Below are 22,471 nucleotides of genomic sequence, written 5' to 3'. Positions count from 1 at the left end.
TTTAGACTATGGAGGGTTTTACGGACATCCACACTTTTCAAAGGAGCTGGATAAAGATTCAATATACAGAGAAAGGTAGAATGTCCACTCACCGTTACACTGCTTACAAATGTAATATTTTATAAACATCATGGAACTATCTTACAGATAATATTTGCACTTCTCCAGAAATAGCAGACAAAATTGCATTGCATTTGAGCCATGCACGTTCCTACCATAAACCCATGGATGTTGAATCGTTCTAAGAAATTTGAAATTGGCATGTTGTCGCATGTTTTTAAGGACACACGTCAAATATTTCCACACCTCAAGGCAAACAAGACGGCATAAGACAGGTAAATTGAAAATATCAGAGCGCTGGCTTTTACAAGTTGAAATTGCCAAAGACCGTACCTTTGACACTAGCGCCGCCTTAACGCCAGCCAAAAATAGAGCCCTCAGTATTTTACAGGACAGATACCTTTTTTTTTTCTCAGATGCCTCAAATAGGACAAAGTTAAGGGTGTGAGGTTGCTACACTTTCAGTGAGTTATAACCAATGACATATTACAAATATTCCCTCATGAAGACCTCATAGGACATCATTATTGGCAGCGGCTGTGGCTGTAAAAGGTCCTGTAGATATCCTGAGCTGTCTGTAGTGTGTAGTGTGACCTATCATCTATCTGTCACCACATTCCCCAAGGGACAGGGCTGTGGAGTCAATTATAACTGAGCCCTTCCCTTATTGATAAAGCCCCGTTATGAGATGTGGTGTGTGTGTTTGGGGGGGAGGGGGGGGTTGTTTGTCAAACGTTGTTCACAACTATGACGGGAGGTGTAATCAAGTCTTACCTCATACTCAAACTCCTCTGTCCTCCCTCCGTCAGCTGTCCCCTCATAGTAATCCTGTTCCATGGTGTGGAGAGAGTGACAGCTGTTAGGAAAAAAAAAGAGAGAAGGAGAGAGAGAAATAGGAAGGAGACAGAAAGAGAACGAGAGAACGAAATTAGTTAAGAGGGAGCAGTTGCATGTATCATGGATGCCAAGGGAAGGCTTCCCCAGAATAATGTGTATATACAGTACCAGTCAAACGTTTAGACACACCTAGTCATTCAAGGGTTTTTCTTATTTATTTATTTATTTATTTTTTAAACTATTTTCTACATTGTACAATAATAGTGAATACATTAAAACTATAGTAACACATATGGAATCATGTAGTAATAAAGAAAGTGTTAATCAAATCCAAATATATTTTGTATTTTAGATTCTTCAAAGTAGCCACCCTTTGCCTTGATGACAGCTTTGCACACTCTTGGCATTGTCTCAATCAACTTCATGAGGTAGTCACCTGTTTTCTTTGTGCTGACTTGCTGTAACTCTCTGTGGTTCTACATCAGTAGTTGTTTAGTAAACTGTCAAAAGCGTTAACTTGCTTAACCATGTCGTAGGTCATGTAACTGTTTGTTACGCAATATATGCTTTGTGGACTTCACCAGACAAATGTTTCTCTCTGGTTTTGTGATGAAACAGATGTATGTGTGGTTGAATTTATTCACTGCGTGACTGTTGTCTGGCTCCTGAGTGGTTCAGTGGTCTAAGGCACTGCATCTCAGTGCTAGAGGTGTCACTACAGACACCCTGGTTCAAATCCAGGCTGTATCACAACCGGCCGTGATTGGGAGTCTCATAGGGCGGCGCACAATTGGTCCGGGTTTGGCCGTCATTGTAAATAAGAATTTGTTCTTAACTGACTTGCCTAGGTAAATAAAACATTTCCTTATTGTATATCAAGGTGGCGTATGAACAAATGGGTTATAGGTCAAACAACGCATTGATCACAACATAGGTTTTAATATGGCTTTTTTCCTGGCTTGGCTTCCCCAGTGATTTTATCCATGCACTGCTACTGAGAGGGAGTTTCTCTCTCTCACACAATCACTCTCTTACATACACTGACTGGAAGTGACAGTGCTGTCTAGGATGATGTTGCGTGCTGTTGCATACCCAGGCATTTCAATTAAATTATCCTACACTTACAAAATCTCTCTCTCTCTCTCTCTCTCTCTCCCTCTCTCTCCCCCTCTCTCCCTCTCTCCCTCTCTCCCTCCCTCCTTGAGTAAACTTTGGACAAAGTCCCATGAATTTTGTACAGTGTATATGGAAAGTGCTATCAAATACCACACACACTATTTTTGACATGAAGCATTCACTTTTGCACACTGTTGAACATTGAACATATTGAATTTATTTCCATTATAAATGACATTTCATTACGTCTGTGAGTACATACAAACACGTGCTATTCTGTCCCAAAACAATCTTCTGGTGACAAAATGAGCCTTGTAAACGTCAAAATGTTTTATCCTCTGGCACTACAATATTGCAGCACATCGTAACATTGTTGGCCGTGTGTGTTTGTTTGTGTGTGTGTGTGTACATTGAACACAATTACACAGCTTTACTGCCCATGTTTAAAACCCAGGGAAACAAACATTTGTTGTATCTATAAAATGTGCCGTAATCTTGGCGTCTGCACCTGATCGCAGATGAAGATGAGAAAATGTCTCTTTTATGGGTCACATTGATTACATTTAGGAGTCTAGCCCAGGGCTATAACTAGGCTGTGAATGAATGTTGCACTGTATTGCCTGGTTTTATTAGCCCATTCTGTTTAATCACCTTGTAAACCTTCCATGAAACCAAATGGCTATGCCAAGCAGCACCAATTATTACAAGCAGGCCCTGTGGGTAGTGGTGCTACTGAGTTATGGAGAAAATATCTTATATTATGAAGGAACAAAGGGTTGGATCTCGTCAGGTTTAAAGGGTTGGGTCTGGTCATGTTGTGGGTTGATGTTCAGCAGTGACACATGTAGATTGGTCATAGCATAACATGGTTAGTCTCAATTTGACACAGACCATGTTTCTTTCTGAAACATGTGATAGTCTTTTATTACAGACTAGTATAAAAAAAATGTAATCTCTAAAGACTAAGCTCTTCATGTAACTAGGGCTGTGGCGGTCACAAAATTTCGTCAGACGGTAATTGTCAAGCAAAAAGCTGTTGGTCTCACGGTTATTGACCGTTAATTAACATAAACACATTTAGCATCTCCTGGCTTCCACACTATTGCAGACCTTTGGAACATCTACATTTATATAAAAAAATATGTGTAATATAGCCACAATAAATCCATTATTTATTTTAGGCAGGTCTAAAGAAGCATGATCTGAAGAAAATGTAGTCTATTTCAGAAGAACAGAATAGCATACTCAGAGTTATCCTTAAGTTAGGTCCTGTTTTGGCTATGCCATATGGCTGTGGGCTACACTAGTTCATGTAGCAGACAAGTTTTTCTAAGAATTCCGTGGCATTATTTTATATTGTTTCCTACTAGGAAGAATACAATTGAACAAAGCTGAATAAAATATAAATATTTTCTTCTAACGATTTGAGGGTGTGCGCACATGCGGTTATTCTGTGTTGAGCGGTTAACAAAGAAAGAGATATTCCTATATGGTTAATTTTGAGTTATTAATGTATCTTTTGTTGTTCTACAAGCTGCATGATGTGACTCTAATGATGATTTGAAAAAAGTTGCTTGAAAGGCATGAGCTCAGTTTTTTTTTTTTTGCTTAGGCTGCACACACTTCATTAGTCTCTCATTCACAATTTTACAAGCGCTTGATAATGCCTCAAATTTAACAGCGGCATCCCCTTTGTGGCCATAATGCACCATTAAAAAAATCCATGCCTTTGTTGTGCCCTTTTCCCTGAATGCTGCGCCCTCTACATAACATGATCGTGTCTTAATCACAGGCTACAAGTGAAGACAGACACATTGGGGATGCAACTGCGTGCGTCCTTATCTAATTCCAAGATGCATACTGAAGATATTGGAAGAACTGTCCACAATTACTTTTCACCAGCCAACAAGATGATTAGGCCTAACGAACAGCAAAAGCACTAGCCTATGTCAATCTACTGTCCCCCATAGTACAAAAGTCGACCTATTCTATTCGGAGTGAGAAATAAATATTCCAAACATAGTCTGGGACAGTTGTGGGATGCAATAAATCCGAAATTAATACAACCACTAGCATCCCAAAAATATTTTTTACGCAATGTGGCTGACACAACAGATCAGAACGTTTAGCTTAAAATGTTGATAAACTATTAGGTCATTTCTTCACATTATAATCACAGCAATGCACACATGGCAGTAGGATATAAGCGGGAATGTGTCACGCCCTGACCAGGTGAACTCGGGTATTTTGGTCAGGGTGTGTCATGTTGGGTATTTTTCCTTGGTTTGTTTTCTATGTTTGCGTTATAGCCTTGTGTGAGCTCTATGTGGTTTATTTCTATGTTGGGTTCTGTCGATTCCCAATCAGAGACAGCTGTCGCTAGTTGTCTCTGATTGGGATCACATTTAAGTTCCTTTTTCCCCCACGCTGTTTGTGGGGTGTTGCCTCCTTGTTTTGAGCAGTTAACGTATCGGCATTTTCCTGGTTTTGTGTACGTGTTTATTTCAGTGTTAAGAATAAACATGTGTTCGCTCCCAGCTGCGCTTTGGTCCTCTTCCTCATCACCCGACGACGAACGTTACAGAATGTCCATTAGCGGGAAAACACCATTATCAAAAGTGACCACAACTGCGATTATACATGTAATGCTTTTATTATAAAGGTGCATTTTTATGGCAATAATTATCTTCCCCAAACTTGAAACTCATGCACTGCTTATGTGTACCTGTTAGGCTCTAAATCCCTTGTAAAGCGGATTAATGTGCTTCACTTTAAAAAGGTTCTTGGCCACTTTAGTTGTGATACAAACCTTAACAAAACATATAGGCCTATGGGCTAGTCTACATGAAGTGTGCGACTATGATTCGAAAAAGTCGCAAAAAAATGTATGTTTCTTATGCTGGGCATCATTCTCAAGCGATAATATACTGCTCAAAAAAATTAAGGGAACACTTAAACAACACAATGTAACTCCAAGTCAAACACACTTCTGTGAAATCAAACTGTCCACTTAAGAAGCAACACTGATTGACAATAAATGTCACATGCTGTTGTGCAAATGGAATAGACAACAGGTGGAAATTATAGGCAATTAGCAAGACACCCCCAATAAAGGAGTGGTTCTGCAGGTGGTAACCACAGACCACTTTTCAGTTCCTATGCTTCCTGGCTGATGTTTTGGTCACTTTTGAATGCTGGTGGTGCTTTCACTCTAGTGGTAGCATGAGATGAAGTCTACAACCCACAGAAGTGGCTCAGGTAGTGCAGCTCATCCAGGTTGGCACATCAATGCGAGCTGTGGCAAGAAGGTTTGCTGTGTCTGTCAGCGTAGTGTCCAGAGCATGGAGGCGCTACAAGGAGACAGGCCAGTACATCAGGAGTCGTGGAGGAGGCCGTAGGAGGGCAACAACCCAGCAGCAGGACCGCTACCTCCGCCTTTGTGCAAGGAGGAGCACTGCCAAAGCCCTGCAAAATGACCTCCAGCAGGCCACAAATGTGCATATGTCTGCTCAAACGGTCAGAAACAGACTCCATGAGGGTGGTATGAGGGCCCGACGTCCACAGGTGGGGGTTGTGCTTACAGCCCAACACCGTGCAGGACGTTTGGCATTTGCCAGGGAACACCAAGATTGGCAAATTCGCCACTGGCGCCCTGTGCTCTTCACAGATGAAAGCAGGTTCACACTGAGCACATGTGACAGACGTGACAGTCTGGAGACGCTGTGGAGAACGTTCTGCTGCCTGCAACATCCTCCAGCATGACCGGTTTGGCGGTGGGTCAGTCATGGTGTGGGGTGGCATTTCTTTGGGGGGCCGCACAGCCCTCCATGTGCTCGCCAGAGGTAGCCTGACTGCCATTAGGTACCGAGATGAGATCCTCAGACCCCTTGTGAGACCATATGCTGGTGCGGTTGGCCCTGGGTTCCTCCTAATGCAAGACAATGCTAGACCTCATGTGGCTGGAGTGTGTCAGCAGTTCCTGCAAGAGGAAGGCATTGATGCTATGGACTGGCCCGCCCGTTCCCCAGACCTGAATCCAATTGAGCACATCTGGGACATCATGTCTCGCTCCATCCACCAACGCCACGTTGCACCACAGACTGTCCAGGAGTTGGCGGATGCTTTAGTCCAGGTCTGGAAGGAGATCCCTCAGGAGACCATCTGCCACCTCATCAGGAGCATGCCCAGGCGTTGTAGGGAGGTCATACAGGCACGTGGAGGCCACACACACTACTGAGCCTCATATTGACTTGTTTTAAGGACATTACATCAAAGTTGGATCAGCCTGTAGTGTGGTTTTCCACTTTAATTTTGAGTGTGACTCCAAATCCAGACCTCCATGGGTTGATAAATTGGATTTCCATTGATTATTTTTGTGTGATTTTGTTGTTAGCACATTCAACTATGTAAAGATAAAAGTATTTAATAAGATTATTTCATTCATTCAGATCTAGGATGTTGTCACGTCCTGGCCAGTATAAGGGTTAATTGTCATTTTAGTTTGGTCAGGACTTGGCAGAGGGTATTTGTTTTAGGTGGTTCAGGGTGGTGTGTTAGTTAGGAGGGCGTTTGATTTATTATTCCGGGGTTTTTGGGCACTGTTCCTTGTTTACGTATTTCTATGTTGATCTAGTTAGTTGTATCTATGTTTGGTTAATTGGGGTGGACTTCCAATTGAAGGCAGCTGTGTGGTGTTGCCTTTGATTGGAAGTCCTATATTAGTTGGGTGTGTTTGGCTGTTTATTGTGGGAGATTGTTCCGTGTATAGCATCAGGCCTACAGGACTGTTTATTGTCGGTGTGTTTCGTTTGTATACGTGTTTATTTTGGGTTTTCCTTCTTTCAATATAATAAAGAAGATGAGTTTACACATACCTGCGGCATTTTGGTCCTCCATTACCGACGACAACCGTGACAGAATCTCCCACCAACTAAGGACCAAGCAGCAGAAGAAAAGGGATTTTGAGTTGGACTGGCGGGAGAGATGGACCTGGGAGGAAGTTCTGGACGGGGCTGGACCTTGGCACCAGGCTGGGGAGTACCGTCGCCCACGGGAGGAAATTGAGGCAGCCAAGGCAGAGAGGTGGAGGTACGAGGCCTTGGACGCGCTGAGGGAGAAGCACGAGAGGCACCCCCAATAAAAAAATTGGGGGGGGCACACGGGTAGTTTGGCTAGGCCTAGGAAGAGCCGGAAGTCAGCTACCCGTGGTTATATGGAGGAGCGTATGAGGTGGAGAGCGCCATGTTTCGCTGAGGAGCGCACTCTCACCCATACGCACGCACAGTCCGGTGCGCGTTATTCCAGCCCCTCGCAGGTGCCGTGCTAGAGCGGGCATCCAGCCTGGTAGGAGGATGCCTGCGCAGCGCATCTGGTCGCCGGTACGCCTCCGAGGACCAGGCTACCCAACTCCCGCTCTACGCACGGCTACCATCAGGCCCCTGCACAACCCAGTCCGCCCTGTACAAGCACCCCGCTCGTGCAGGGCTACTAGTTCCATCCAGCCAGGACGGGTTGTGCAGGAGGTAAGATCAAGACCGCCTGTGCGCCTCCATAGCCCTGGGTTTCCAGCTCCTGTCTCTCGTGCGGACCCGGAAGTGCGTCAGCCCAGTCCGACTCGTCCTGTTCCCGCTCCCCGCACTAGCCTGGAGGTGCGTGTTCCCAATCTGGTACGTCCAGTACCAGCACCACGCACCAGGCTTCAAGTGTGTCATCCCAGTCCGACGTCGCCCGAGCTGCCCGTCAGTCAAGAGTCGCCCGAGCTGCCCGTCAGTCAAGAGTTGCCCGAGCTGCCCGTCAGTCAAGAGTCGCCCGAGCTGCCCGTCAGTCAAGAGTCGCCCGAGCTGCCCGTCAGTCAAGAGTCGCCCGAGCTGCCCGTAAGTCAAGAGTCGCCCGAGCTGCCCGTCAGTGAGGAATCTCCAGAGCCGCCCGTCAGTGAAGAGTCGCCAGAGCCACCCACTAGTCAGGAGCTGCCAGAGTGGCCAGACTGCCCCGAGCTGCCAGAGTGGCCAGACTGCCCCGAGCTGCATGACTACCCCGAGCTGCCAGAGTGGCCCGACTGCCTGGAACGGCCAGAACCGGAGCCACCTCCAGATATAGGTGGGTTGGGGAGGGGGGGTGTAGCACAGTGCCGTCGTTGACGGCAGCCACCCTCCCTTCCCTCCCTTTAGTAGAGGGGATTTTTTTGTTTTGTTGTTGTTTGGGGTTGTTTTTCTTAAGGTGCTTCCGGGGTTATCACCTTTAAGGGGGGGGGTACTGTCACGTCCTGGCCAGTATAAGGATTAATTTTCATTTTAGTTTGGTCAGGACGTGGCAGAGGGTATTTGATTTAGGTGGTTCAGGGTGGTGTGTTAGTTAGGAGGGCGTTTGATTTATTATTCCGGGGGTTTTGGGCACTGTTCCTTGTTTACGTATTTCTATGTTGATCTAGTTAGTTGTATGTCTATGTTTGGTTAATTGGGGTGGACTTCCAATTGAAGGCAGCTGTGTGGTGTTGCCTTTGATTGGAAGTCCTATATTAGTTGGGTGTGTTTGTCTGTTTATTGTGGGAGATTGTTCCGTGTATAGCATCAGGCCTACAGGACTGTTTATTGTCGGTGTGTTTCGTTTGTATACGTGTTTATTTTGGGTTTTCCTTCTTTCAATATAATAAAGAAGATGAGTTTACACATACCTGCGGCATTTTGGTCCTCCATTACCGACGACAACCGTGACAGATGTGTTAGTGTTCCCTTTATTTTTTTGAGCAGTGTATATAAGTGATAGGCTAATATTGTCACCCATCAGCCTATTTTTGATTTAATCTTGTCTTCACGGCGGCATCCCCTTTGTGGCCGTAATGCACCCTAAAAAAATCCAATGCGACGCAGGGGCAGCGGGAAAGAATACATTTAATCTATGCACTTAAATAGCGAATGGAGGACGCTTTTCCCGTGATTCATTTTTCATGCCAGCCAGCTAGGCTAACTCCTGTTATAAAGATGAGCAATGTGCTTAATATTAGGAATGTTGAGAAATAAATATAGTAGGCTTAGCCTGTAGAAAGCTGATGGGATCCTCCTATATTTAGTAGAGGCCATCACTCTGTTTTCTCATGCATTAGCATAGCCTATAGAAATGTTGCGCAACATCAGCTCATGGGCGTTCATGAAGTGTTTGATTGGATTTTTCATCACATTTGCATTGATGTCAGAGTGATTAAAGGGACAATAGAGAGCTGAGTAGCAGGCAGTTAGTAAGTTTGGTAGGCTACTAATGACCATCACCAGGATCAGAGCTTGGAGAACCCTAGTTACCGTGACTAAACGGTCACGTGGAATTTGACTGCCTTCATGACTTGTGTGGCGGGAATACAGTCACCGAAACAGCGCTACATGTAACTCCAACTCTCCACCTGACATTGGATACTTGGTTAATGTAATGTACCTTTAACAGCCATTGGATACTTGAATCCAAGACAATGAATTGTCCATGGGATGTTGTTGGAATTAATGATCAACTTAATATACTGTATCGCTCGTTCACAGAGTCGCAATTAACTTCTCAGCTTCGTGTAGAGAAGCCCCCTTATATTTCACTGTCTCAGTCCCTAAAGAAGAAATCCAGACATTCTTCATGCTAAACTTTATCTTGATCTTAGTTTTCCTCCCCTTAGAGATGAATACAATATGAAGAAAAACAAAAGGAAAGAGAAAAGACTGAAACCTTTTTATTTTGTTTTCTTCAAGGAAACCCCCAGTTGATACATGAAACCCTCTAAATTGTGAGGGTCTACCTCGAGTATAGATGTTGTAAGACTGGATTTTCTGACAGCCAACAAGAGGTTGGTCTCTTTGGCATTGATATTAAGCTTCAAGCCTTGAAATGTTATTGTACTGTGTGAATAAACAATGAAACCCAATCACAGGTGGATTTATGTTTGTAGTCTTCTTAGTAAAGTAGTACATTATTTATTTATAGTCGCTCTGATCAGAGCTAGCCTACCTGTCACACAGAAGGGCCATATGTGAGCTGATCTAGGATCCGTTGAGCTTTTTTGTCATAAAGAATAAGATAACATGGACACGGGAGACCTGATCCTAGATCACCATTCCTACTTTGAGACGCTTTATGAATAAAGGCCCAGATCAGATCTTACCTGTCAGACAGCAGAAAGGGGCAGATGTCAGGCACGGGAGGAGTGGTGGCTCGGAGCTTGGCCAGGGCCATGATATGTTCAAAGGTGATGTCTGTCTGCGTGCACATGTCCACCACGTCCACCACGTCCACTTCCTGAGTGGAGCTAACATGGCTGCCGCGGCCAGCAGTGTTCCTCCTGAGGACCTGCACCACAATGGGGTCCTTAGCAGAGCGGAACGCCTCCACTGCCTCGTCATGACTGGCCTTGGAGAGGTCCTTTCCATTCACCTGTACAGAACAGGAGATAATACAGTTAGAAATAAAGTTACTGTAAAGATACTGAAAGATTACAGTTACTGTAAAGTACTTTGTGACTACTGTTGATGTAGGGCTTTTCCTTCCCACTCACGTGTAAAAAAAACAGGGGAAGTTAAAGTTACTGTAACACTGTTTACTGAAGTCATGTAAAGACAAAAGCTACAGAGGACAGGAGAGGTTTGTCAGACACAGAACCATTAGGCAGTTGGCTTGTCAGTTTTGTCATGTGGTTAATCAGATAATACCTCACTGTAAGCAGGGCGGTATTATACTACAAGTGTTGTGTGTCATTAGAACATATTACTAGATGACCAAAGCCATTGACTCATTGGTGTAAAGCCATGTCTAAGAGGATTTATGTCTATTAGTTTATTATGTGCGTCATGCCAATCTCATTTCAATATTTCACATAAGCAATAAGGGGAAAGAAATAGGAAAACTGTTAAGGAATGGATGATGTCAGTGGTTATGAGTTAATGGGCTGCCTGCAGTATGTGAGGTCTTTCCTCTGAGTTTTATTGATTTTATTTTTATTTTCACCTTTATTTAACCAGGTAGGCCAGTTGAGAACAAGTTCTCATTTATGACTGCGACCTGGCCAGGATAAATCAAAGCAGTGTGACAAAAACAACAACACAGAGTTACACATGGGATCAACAAACGTACAAACGTCAATAACACAATAGAAAAAGCTGTATACAGTGTGTGCAAGTGATCTAAGGAGGTAAGGCAATAAATAGGCCATAGTGGCGAAGTAATCACAATTTAGCAATTAACACTGGGGTGATAGATGTGCAGATGAGGATGTGCAAGTAGAAATACTGGTATGCAAAAGAGCAGAAAAACAAAAACTAATATGGGGATGAGGTAGGTAGTTGGTTGGATGGGCTATTTACAGATGGGCTGTGTACAGCTGAAGCGATCGGTAAACTGCTCTGAAAGCTGATTCTTAACCTGGAAGGAAAAGCGGCCAAAGGAGGTGTTGGCTTTGGGGAAGACCAGTGAAATATACATGCTGGAGTCCGTGCTACGGGTGGGTGTTGCTAAGGTGACCAGTCTTTCCTTTATTTAACTTGGCAAGTCAGTAAAGAACAAATTCTTATTTTCAATGACAGCCTAGGAACAGTGCTGCTTTATTCAGGGGCAGAATGACAGATTTTTAACTCATCAGCTCAGGGATTTGATCTTGCAACTTTCTGGTTACTAGTCCAACGCTCTAACCACTAAGCTACCCTGCCGCACCAGTGAGCTGAGATAAGGCGGAGCTTTACCTAGCAAAGACTTATAGATGACCTGAAGCCAGTGGGTTTGGCGACAAATATGTAGCGAGGGCCAACGAGAGCACACAGGTCGTAGTGGTAGGTAGTATATGGGGATTTGGTGACATAACGGATGGCACTGTGACAGACTGCATCCAATTTGCTGAGTAGATTGCTGGAGGCTATTTTGTAAATGACATCGCCGAAGTCAAGGATTGGTAGGATAGTCAGTTTTACAAGGGTATGTTTGGCAGCATGAGGGAAGGAGGCTTTGTTGCAAAATAGGAAGCCGATTCTAGATTTAATTTTGGATTGGAGATGCTTAATATGAGTCTAGAAGAGGGTTTACAGTCTAGCCAGACACCTAGGTATTTATAGTTGTCCATATATTCTAAGTCAGAACCGTCCAGAGTAGTGATGCTAGTCGGGCAGGCGGGTGCAGGCAACAATCGGTTGAAGAGAGCAGTTGGAGGCCACGGAAGGAGTGTTGTATGGCATTGAAGCTCATTTGGAGGTTTGTTAACACAGTGTCCAAAGAAGGGCCAAAGAGTTGCTGGGAATTGAGGGGGATCTTTTGGGAGTTGTTGAGATTTGTGGGTTAAAGCAGGTTCCGTTCAGTGGCCATAAACATGACATGAGAGGGATAGCACCTGGGTACCCAATGGCCACTCCCTGATTCACTTGAACAAGCTTGATGTCATGTTCCTCGAAACACAGTAGATACCCAACTAACATTCTTATGGTGCTGAGGGTGTAGGGTAAAGTTGCACATAGAGGCTGATCTTGGGTCAGTTACGCATTTCCCCACTACACTGGTTTGGGTTAAGACTGATCCTATATCTGTACCTAGGGGAAACTTTACCCCGCAGCGGTGCTGAGACCATTGCAACATGACTAATAAGCTGATCACCACAACCACAGACATCTTATTGATTCCTAATAAAACAAACTCAATAAACAATGCGTACAAGAACAATAGGATAAACTGACGACATCAGTCAAGAGAAGACTTTGAGAAACAAATGTTTGAGTAAAGCCCTCGGTTATACACATTGACGATCCAGTAGTTCTACATCACTGACTCTATGCGTCGTCATGAGAGTCAGACAATAGACCTACCAAACAGAGTAAACTGTTTTCTGTCAGAGTGAAAAAACGTTTACACTGCAGCTGGCATCTATGGAGAAAATCACCGGTTCATTTAGCCCAGTAATTGGACTGGAAAGGTAAGCATGCCGAAATACCTCAGAGAATGTATTTTGGTATAAGGCAGAAAACAGAGATTATAATTTAGATAGCCTCTCCCAAAACGGTACACGCAGCACAATTCTCCTGCAGTTGTAATCAAATTATGGCATTCAGTTGTAGCATTTTGCCTGCAGGGCAGACCGTTCATGGAATACGTTGGAATGAAACGATAAACTGGGAAAGTTTGAAAAGATAACTTTCTCATCTGCATTACAAGTCAGTAGAACACGCAACAACACACCTCAGGCTCGCTACCAACGGTTTATCTTGATGTGCCACGTAGCGGACACTTCTCTCCAAAGTGACTACAGCATCGTGGGTAACTGAACCCACGACCTTGGCCATGCTCCTACTGCACCAACTGAACTGCACAGAATCACAGTATGTCAGTGACACGTCTGTCTCCGATGTCTGCATTCCCTCATCTCTAAGGACAGGTGTATCCGAGGGAGCTTTCACCTTGTTTCCATGATCAGGTCTTCTAATCAGAGAATGTCCTACAAACACACAACGTATTTCCAGCCACAACCGGAGGCGATAAATGAAGTGGTCCGTTCCTCTGTTATCTGGAGTGACCTTTGTGTGATGTGACGATGCATTAATCACCTGAGAGATAAACTGGGTCAACACATAGAGCTCCCATGGAGCAGTACGGCGACTGTAGAAGACTGTAGCGATCGCTCTCCTCCTTCCCACCATCCCTCCTCTCTCCTACACTCTCTTCCCCCCAAAATGTGCTTTTCTTTGTGGCCAGTCAGCAGTTGCTATATACTGCTACAGACCTCATATAGTGTGCTAAAAAAACTAGGACTTTGAATAATTAGGCTATCCCATATAGTAGCTAATTTTGGTCTGAACCAAGTCTCTCTCTCTGCCCCTCTCTCTCGCTCTGTCTCTCTCTCTGTCTCTCTCTCTGTCTCTCTCTCTCTGCCTCTCTCTCTCGCTCTGTCTCTCTCTCTCGCTCTCTCTCTCTATCAGTCTGAGGAGCCTAGCTAACTAATCTTGGAACAGAACAGCCTGAAGAATGAAACAAAGGAGTTGCGCCAGATAAATGAGGATGCCGATGGCATATGACAGTCCTGGAGAAAACTGATCACATTTCCAACCAACCAGCTCTCCCTTTGGTCTCTGGTCCAGTCTGTCCTGCCTGGGCTCTCGACTGCGTTCCAAATAGCACACTATTCCCTATATAGTGCAATACTTTTGACCAGAGCCCTATCGAAGAAAAGGAAACATATACACACACACACACACACACACACACACACACACACACACACACACACACACACACACACACACACACACACACACACACACACACACACACACACACACACACACACACACACACACACACACACACACACACGTCAACACCAGAGAGGAGAATGGAGGGATTTTCTCTTTAGTAGATTTTCACCAGGATGGTCCAGATGGAACAATTAATCTCCAATCAACAAACTGAATATTAACTAACTCAGGCTGTCCCACTGGGCACAGACATTAATTTAGGATTTACATTTGGTTGAGTTGTCAACTAACGTGAATTCAACATGAAATCAACAAAACATTTCACCATGACATTGGATTTAGGTTAAAAGTGGGGTGATTTTTTTTTATTTATTTCATCACAGTTTTCCTCTATGATTCAACATCACCACATTTAATATTTGTTGTTGAAGTGACGTGGCAACAACGTTGATTCAACCAGTTTTTGCGCATTGGAGTGTGTCAGTGTACGAGTTGTATCTCCTGTTTATACTCACTGCCCTGGTTAGTGTGGATCTGTCCATCTATTCAATTTGTAACTATAGTTAGATATTCATACAGCCTTTTATGATTTCATCACACAGATTTCATCACAGTTCAACTATCATAATCTCTACATTTACATTTGAGTCACTTAGCAGATGCTCTTATCCAGAGCGACTTACAGTTAGTGCATTCATCTTGAGATAGCTAGGCGTGTCAACCTCTACTCTCCAGCGTGCATACAAAGCATGCAAATCCATATTCATTCAAAAACACACACTGGTAAACAAAAGCTGTTCGCAACAAATTATTTAGCAGAACTCTAGTGTTGATAGTTTCAAACCGTAGCTCCAAGAAGCGCCACATGTCCACAACAGCTCCATTCATTCATAAAGAGTCAATATGAATTATTAAGCTGTAGCAACAGACAGCAACTTTGTTGGTTCATAGCAATGACTGTATGCTTCCAAGGCCAATGGCAATTTGAAATATCAATGGACTTGGAGAGAAAAAAGGGACACCGTGGTATTCAGGGACGGAGGGATGAAGGGCTGGAACAATTGAATGTATGGAGCGTGCCAGATCTGTTTTGTGTTTGCCGATGGATACACAACGGTGTTTTCCTTCAAAGCCCACGAGAGGACGACCATCGCCTCTCACAACAAACGCAATGCACTGGCTTACTGGAGTGAAATGGCAAGATGAAACCTGTTTTCGCTCTCACTCTCTCTATTGACAGAGAGTGCGGAAAAAAACCCGAAAATACTTCCTGTCCAACCATAAAAAAATTTAATAGGTGCGATTTAGGGAAGCAAGATTTAGACCAAATCACTGCCATTTGTTGAAGACTTTAAACAGATATTTGCCCCATGGTTCTATGAAACGTAGCTGAAGAGGCAAAGTATCTCATCTCCCCTCATAGAGCTATCTAGAATCAAACCTCAGATGAAGGTACAAGGGAGGGAGAGTACAGGCTTTGACTAGAGGCTTTGCCTCCTTAGTCGGCTCTGCTTCACTCTCAATGTTTTGTCTCACAGACTCCCCATCATTATCTTCACAAAGTCAATGTCCGCGCCCACTATGAAATAAAATTAGCATAATAAAAAAATCCCCGTCAAAATACGTCTCTTTAAGCTAGAGATTTCTGTTTCTCTGCATGGGCTGCATCTCAATCCACCACATCCGCCGATGCCGGCCTTCCGCATCTGCGCTGGAAGGTGGCAGAGCTATAGCGGTGTTTGTCAGAGCTTTCCTGAGCTTTCTTATACCTCACAGATATAGGAGAGACACTTCAAAACATACATCCTTTTGGTTTATATTTTTGGACTATCTGTTTTGCCATGTATGAATGGCTTACTCAATGTGTTGTTATGGGGTAATAGCGCTAAGGCCAAATTCAATGTTTCATCAAATATTTATTTGATACCTACTGTACAGGGGTCCCAAAATGGAAAATCAAACAGCTAAATGTTCCATGGTATGACCATCTTAAAACAATTCCATATGTTAGCTTAGCAGACCCCCCCCTCCAAAGGCTAAGTCTCTAGGGGACAGAGCAGACTCTACTGACAGACAGGTGGGGAAGCAGACAGGGCTTTATCCACTAAGATGTCAACTTCAGCCGTGTCTGATGCCTCTGTGTGTGTGTGTGTGTTGCTGTGTGCCAGAGTGTTTCAGTCAGTGGGTAACGGCAGCAGGCGTAAAGCTCCTCTCAGCTAGCATGGATTACTGACAGGGACCGGAGTGATTGATGTACTTCTGCTCTGTGAAAGGCAATAGCAGCTCGGGGCCATAGACTCTAATATACTATTAGCTTTTTATGGTTTACAATAAACCACATACATAGTTGAACTGCCTCAGCGCTCCACACGGTGTGTTAATGAAGTGTTTTTATTTGTAATTTAAGATAGTTTAGATGAGGTTCTCTTGTATATCGGATCACAAGCAGGTCCATTTCTAAAAGACTGCTTTCTTCTGCAGTAGATAGAGCACATGCTATTTGTAATTATAGAGACTTTAAATGCCCTTTTATGTCTTTTGAATCACTGACATGCAGGTAAAGGATTACCATTACGTGTATTGAATTGGAAAGACTAATTTCTTCAGGGCAGTAGATGCATATCTCTGCTGTGAAATGTCTCCTTTATCATACTGGTTCAGTTTGAGTGGCAGCCTTGTGGGCTTTATTAAGCATATGCAGGCACCCAGACAGACGGAGAGAGAGAGAAAGAGATGGAGAGAGAGAGAGAGTAACATGTAGGTCATTCAGCCTCTGGAGCATAGCGCTTACAGCCGTTGATTACACGGCTGTTCCATCAACCCCCTGTGGGGACAGGTGAGACGGCCCCAGAGCGATAGGACAAGGCCAGCTGTGTGGAGACAGCAGATAAAGCTGGAGCTGTACAGGATGGAGGACGGAGGAGTTTACCCACCCGCCAGAGAAGATGAAGAGGGAAGATAAGGAGCCTTGGTCTGTACAGCTGTGCTCCATAGATATGGCTACTGCAACCACAGGACAGTGGCTTGAAGTCACGCATTGCTAATAGAAAAAATGGTGTGTGTGTGTGTGTGTGTGTGTGTGTGTGTGTGTGTGTGTGTGTGTGTGTGTGTGTGTGTGTGTGTGTGTGAGAACAGCATTACGTCAGCCACAGTTTTCCCCAACTGGGCTAGACAACAATAGGATTCACAACACAATGAGGAGGGAGGGTACTCAGCCTCAGTGCTGCCAGCTACTGTGTGATGCTCCAAGTTCATTAATGAATAGCAAATGCACTGTCAACTGCCGTCTTTGAGCTATAATATGCAGGTGAAAAATTGAGCAATTGAGAAGTGGCATAAAATTCCCCCTCCTGTTTCCTCAGAGGTAATTCCCTATTGTGGTCTGTGATTGTCAAGTGAATGTGACTGCTGCCCTGCTCTCTACCCCATCTCGGCGAAGAAAGAAGTGTGTGTGTGTGTGTGTGTGTGTGTGTGTGTGTGTGTGTGTGTGTGTGTGTGTGTGTGTGTGTGTGTGTGTGTGTGTGTGTGTGCACGCAGAACAAGGTTGGGATTCCTAATCGCAACGCCAAAATGTCTCATTTCAATAATAAGTAAAACAGGAGCTGCGGTTCACTACAGTTAAGACGTTATGACTGCATAATCGAGAGAGAGAGAGCGAGAGAGAAAGCGAGAGAGAACGCGAGAGAGAGAAAGCAAGAGAGAAAGCGAGAGAGAAAGTGAAAGAGAGAGAGAGAGAGAGAGAGAGAGACTCTATGAGCGATTCCCCAAGCTACATCTCTAACCACTATCCTTGCTGCTCCAGTGACATGGAACTGCAGTAAAAAAAGACCAGCAGCCCACTGGGGAAATCTGACAATCCACCCCAACATCTCAACATGAACCAACTAACATCCCTCCTTTAACCCTTCGCCTATGGTAAGTCCCAAACGGCACCCTATTCCCTAAATAGTGCACCCTATTCCCCATATAGTGGGCCCTGGTCAAAAGTAGTGCACTATATGGGAAATAGGGTTCTATTTGGGAGTCAGCCAACACAAAATACACTGCATAAGTGACTCCCGGGCTGTGTTTCACATTAAAATAACTACTCGTTTGGTCTTTCTGTCTGGAGTTTTATGTCCGTGAAACATTTGATCAATTCCACCTATTTTCTCTCTCTAAACTCAGCCTTATAACCGATAGAGTGATGCTCACTTTGTTGCATAACACCCTCGCACCCTAAATCCCCATATCTGTTGTCCACTTGCACTGTGATCCATGGGCGTCCTTAAATAGATTCTTCTGTACTTTTGAATACGTTTTAGCTGGTAGTTCTGAAAGTAGCGCTAACGGGTCAAAAGTGGTCCCCAAAAATTGTGTCACTTATGTGCACCATTTCATTGCTCTCTCTTTCTCTCGCTCGGCTGCGTGTGCATCTTGCTGGCTTTCACTCAAATAGCGAGGGGCTGAACCTCATTGTGTTTCCCCCCGACGTGGGGGAAAATGTAGAGAAAACGGCGCTGCACAGCTTCCAGTGAACAGTCACTTTTAAACTAGTGATTTCGTGGCTAATTGAGGTAAAATAGTAATTCTGCTCCTAGATTATGCATGTATGAACAACACATTGACACATTCGACCCAAAGTGAGAGGTTTAAGAAAGACTTACTAGTCGCCAAAGTTCCGGAGCATGTCTTTTAGCAAGTGGTTTGTGTTATCTAATTTGAAGACGTTGCAGTAATTCCTATGCAAAGATAACTATTACAAAGCGTGGCAATCTATTCCAGCCCTGACCTATGTTCAATTTCAAAGACGTTACATTTAACAATAGGCAAAGACAGCCCCTTGAATTTGAATGGATTGTGCAATGATCTTTATAAAGAAACCATCCACAACAACCAACCATTATATCTCCTCTGCTCTAGGCTGGGGGTGATGGAGGGAGGCCCACTGCTAGTCTCTGGCAGGCTGCTTCGGGGTCATTTTCTGCTGGGTTAATGTAATACAGAGAGCCTGAAGAGCACCAGCCTCCGGGTCTGGAAAGATAAGCATTCTACCCAAGAAAAATCACATGTAATCAAACACATACAGTAGCCACACAGTATGCAGGCACACACAGCTGAGTTAATAGTACGTCATGCATAGGAAAGATCGTTAAGCATTGAACACATTTTTTCAATTATAGTCCACATAGGTGTAACTGGATATTGTATTGTTGCTTGGGCTTAACGCTTCTAAGGTGCACCTGAAGCAAAAAGACTGCATCCCAAATGGCACCCTATTTCCTACATAGTGCCCTAGTCAAAAGTAGTGCACTATATAGGAAATGGGGTGCCAATTGGGATGCAGCCATAATATCTCCCATGTTCAGCAGCTTATTGCCACTTTAGCATGAAATTAGATCAATAAACTATTTAATCTTCATCACTAACAGATTACCGGCAAATACGAGGAGCATAATTACACTTATGCTATTTCGGCTGAGTTATGAATTTCTACTGCTGTGGATTCCAAAGAGTGCGTCTGTGGAGAGAGTGTGTGTGTGTGTGTGTGGGTGTGTATGTTAGTCAGCTTTTTCAAGGTTAATGACACACGTACAGTATGTAGATAGTGTAAAATTATTTAGAGATGCATAGTTAACTTCTCTGCTTTCAATGCCACGTCTTACTATCTTCAAATTAGTTTTAATCTAAAAGATAGTGAGGATGTCAAATTACAGAGAATTACACCACTTGCCTAAATGACTAAATAATGGCTATACAGCCTCCTTGGTGATGAGTGATAATGGCTGTAGCTATATGTTGTACAAATCAGCAAAACAGCCAGGCAGCTTGGTGTAGAAAGATGTAAGGAAGTAATGGTGGCACCCATTTGCTGACTGTGTAAAACTAGGAGGAGAGGGTACTGTCATGGAACACCTCTTCTCTTCATGCTGCATCTTCGAAGAGAGGAGGGAGGAGAAAAGAGAGGAGGGAGGAGAAAAGAGAGGAGAAATTAGAAAAGAAAGGAGTGGCCTGCGTAGTAAATTGTTGTTGTCCTATGTCGCTGTGGCAAAAGATGGCACCAACATGTTTGTGTTCAATTCTGTGCTACTGCCCAGAAACTCTCTTCCCTCTCCAACACTGAAGGGAGATTTAGGCTATAGTCCCAGAGCTGTGTTTGTACAGTATAAGGCACAGTTAACAATTGGCACCAACATGTTTCCATTCAAATCTGTATTGTTGCCCAATAAACTCTCTCCCCTTTCCAACACACTGAGTGAAGACAATATTTGGACAGCATACAGCCAGGTAGCAGACAGAGAGCACCTGCTGTCGCAATGGGATGCCAATCGCATGCATGTCATTCAGAAACCAACCAGGTAGGATTCTAAAGCTTCCTTCCTCAACATTATTAACATGCACTTCCTTCCTTCTTGGCACTTAAAGCAGCGCATCACAACACACTGGAGGCAATTAGCATGGGACGAGCATTATTTACATAATGCCAGACGCCACAACGCAATGCAGCTCATAACAACGTCTCGTCCGACTCCTCGCCAGCCCCACCACACACACACACACATCCCCTCGTCTCTGTTGTTGTCACATGGTTGCCACTGCAGCCCACCACTCATCAAGGAACGGGGGGGGGAAGGGGGGTAATGAGGAAGGGGGTCATAAGGGTGGCACGTGAGTTTTAAGATTCAACATAATAAACGGGGGGAGTTTGACGGGTCACTCAGGACCCCTGCAGTTGCCCATTGATCTGCCTGTTAGGTGGGTAATTGGGAGCTGTGTGAAGCAGAGAGCTAAGGGACTCTGTCTTTATGGTAGAACCAAAGGGGAGAGAGAAAGAGAGAGAGAGAGAGAGAGAGAGAGAGAGAGAGAGAGAGAGAGAGAGAGAGAGAGAGAGAGAGAGAGAGAGAGGACATCAACTTTGTTTCCAATCCTCGTCCACCTGCTGAAAAATTAAGTATTCTCACGATACCGATCTCTCTTCACGGCATGCAATTGTGGTCATCCTGTGCTTCAGGCTGCTGTTTTAACCCCTTTCTACACATAGTCCAATTAGTGTCCCCTTACAATGTCAATGTCAACAACCACGATAGACATGACAAGAGGAAAGAGCAGTAAAAACCAGATTGCCCTGAGGACTGACAGCCAACAGCCCTGGTCAATCCTGCCCACGCCATAGAGAACAGTAGGCCATGATTACTGATGGTAGCTCAGCGGCTAGAGGGTTCTGATACCCCATTCACAGCCAGGCATGACCAAATCAAATGTTATTGGTCACATACACATGGTTAGCAGATGTTATTGCGAGTGTAGCGAAATGCTTGTGCTTCTAGTTCCGGCAGTGCAGCAATATCTAACATGTAATCAAACAATTCCACAACAACTACCTAATCCACACAAATCTAAGTAAAGGAATGGAATAAGAATATATACATATAAATATAAATATATGGATGAGCGATGACAGAGCGGCATAGGCAGGATGCAATAGATGGTATAAAATACAGTATATACTGTACATATGAGATGAGTAATGCAAGATATGTAAACATTATTAAAGTGGCATTATTAAAGTGACTAGTGATCCATTTATTAAAGTCGGAGGTAGCCCAGTGGTTAGAGTGTTGGGCCAGTAACCGAAAGGTCCACTTGAATCCCCGAGCTGAGAAGGTCAAAATCTGTCGTTCTGCCCCTGAACAAGGCAGTAAACCCACTGTTCCCCGATAGGCCGTCATTGTAAATAAGAATTTGTTCTTAACTGACTTGCCTAGTTAGATAAAGGTGAAGAAAAATTTTTAAGTAAAAACTTTTTTTAATGATTTGAAGTCTGTAGGCAGCAGCCTCTCTGTGTTAGTGATGGCAGTTTAACAGTCTGATGGCCTTGAGATAGAAGCTGTTTTTCAGTCTCTCAGTCCCAGCTTTGATGCACCTGTCCTGACCTTGCCTTCTGGATGATAGCGGGGTGAACAGGCAGTGGCTCGGGTGGTTGTTCTCCTTGATGACCCTGTGTGTATGTGTGTGTACCAGCGCTCCAAACTCATCTCCTGATCTTAATTCAGGGACAGGCAATGACTGAAGGAGGGAGGGAGAGGAGGTGGAATGTGTGATAGGAAAACCATCTTGGTCTGATTTAGTGTCAGAGTTCCAGAGCAAAGAAGACTCTCACTTGTTCAATGAGTAAATAAGAGGATATGGGGACTGAACTACTGTGCTGGTCCAAACGCATCTTCCTCCACTTTTCAATAGATGCAATGGGGAGTTGAAAGAGTCCCAGAATGTCAACAGTGAGT

General features: G+C 44.2%; 1 protein-coding gene across 1 annotated transcript in view; it reads right to left on the bottom strand.

Moving 5' to 3' along the window:
• LOC106573087 (PDZ domain-containing RING finger protein 4) overlaps nt 1-22,471 on the bottom strand; it is a 131,832-nt gene that overhangs the window by 69,976 nt on the left and 39,385 nt on the right. The window contains exons 2-3 of the mRNA XM_014147779.2: nt 10,148-10,416; nt 835-916 (exon numbers count right to left, since the gene is read on the bottom strand). Coding sequence (XP_014003254.2) covers nt 835-916; nt 10,148-10,416 — 351 coding nt within the window. The remainder of the gene's footprint in view (nt 1-834; nt 917-10,147; nt 10,417-22,471) is intronic.

This window comes from Salmo salar, chromosome ssa16 (genome assembly GCF_905237065.1).
Source record: "Salmo salar chromosome ssa16, Ssal_v3.1, whole genome shotgun sequence".
Taxonomy (NCBI): domain Eukaryota; kingdom Metazoa; phylum Chordata; class Actinopteri; order Salmoniformes; family Salmonidae; genus Salmo; species Salmo salar.
This window is presented reverse-complemented; position numbering and strand designations above follow the sequence as displayed.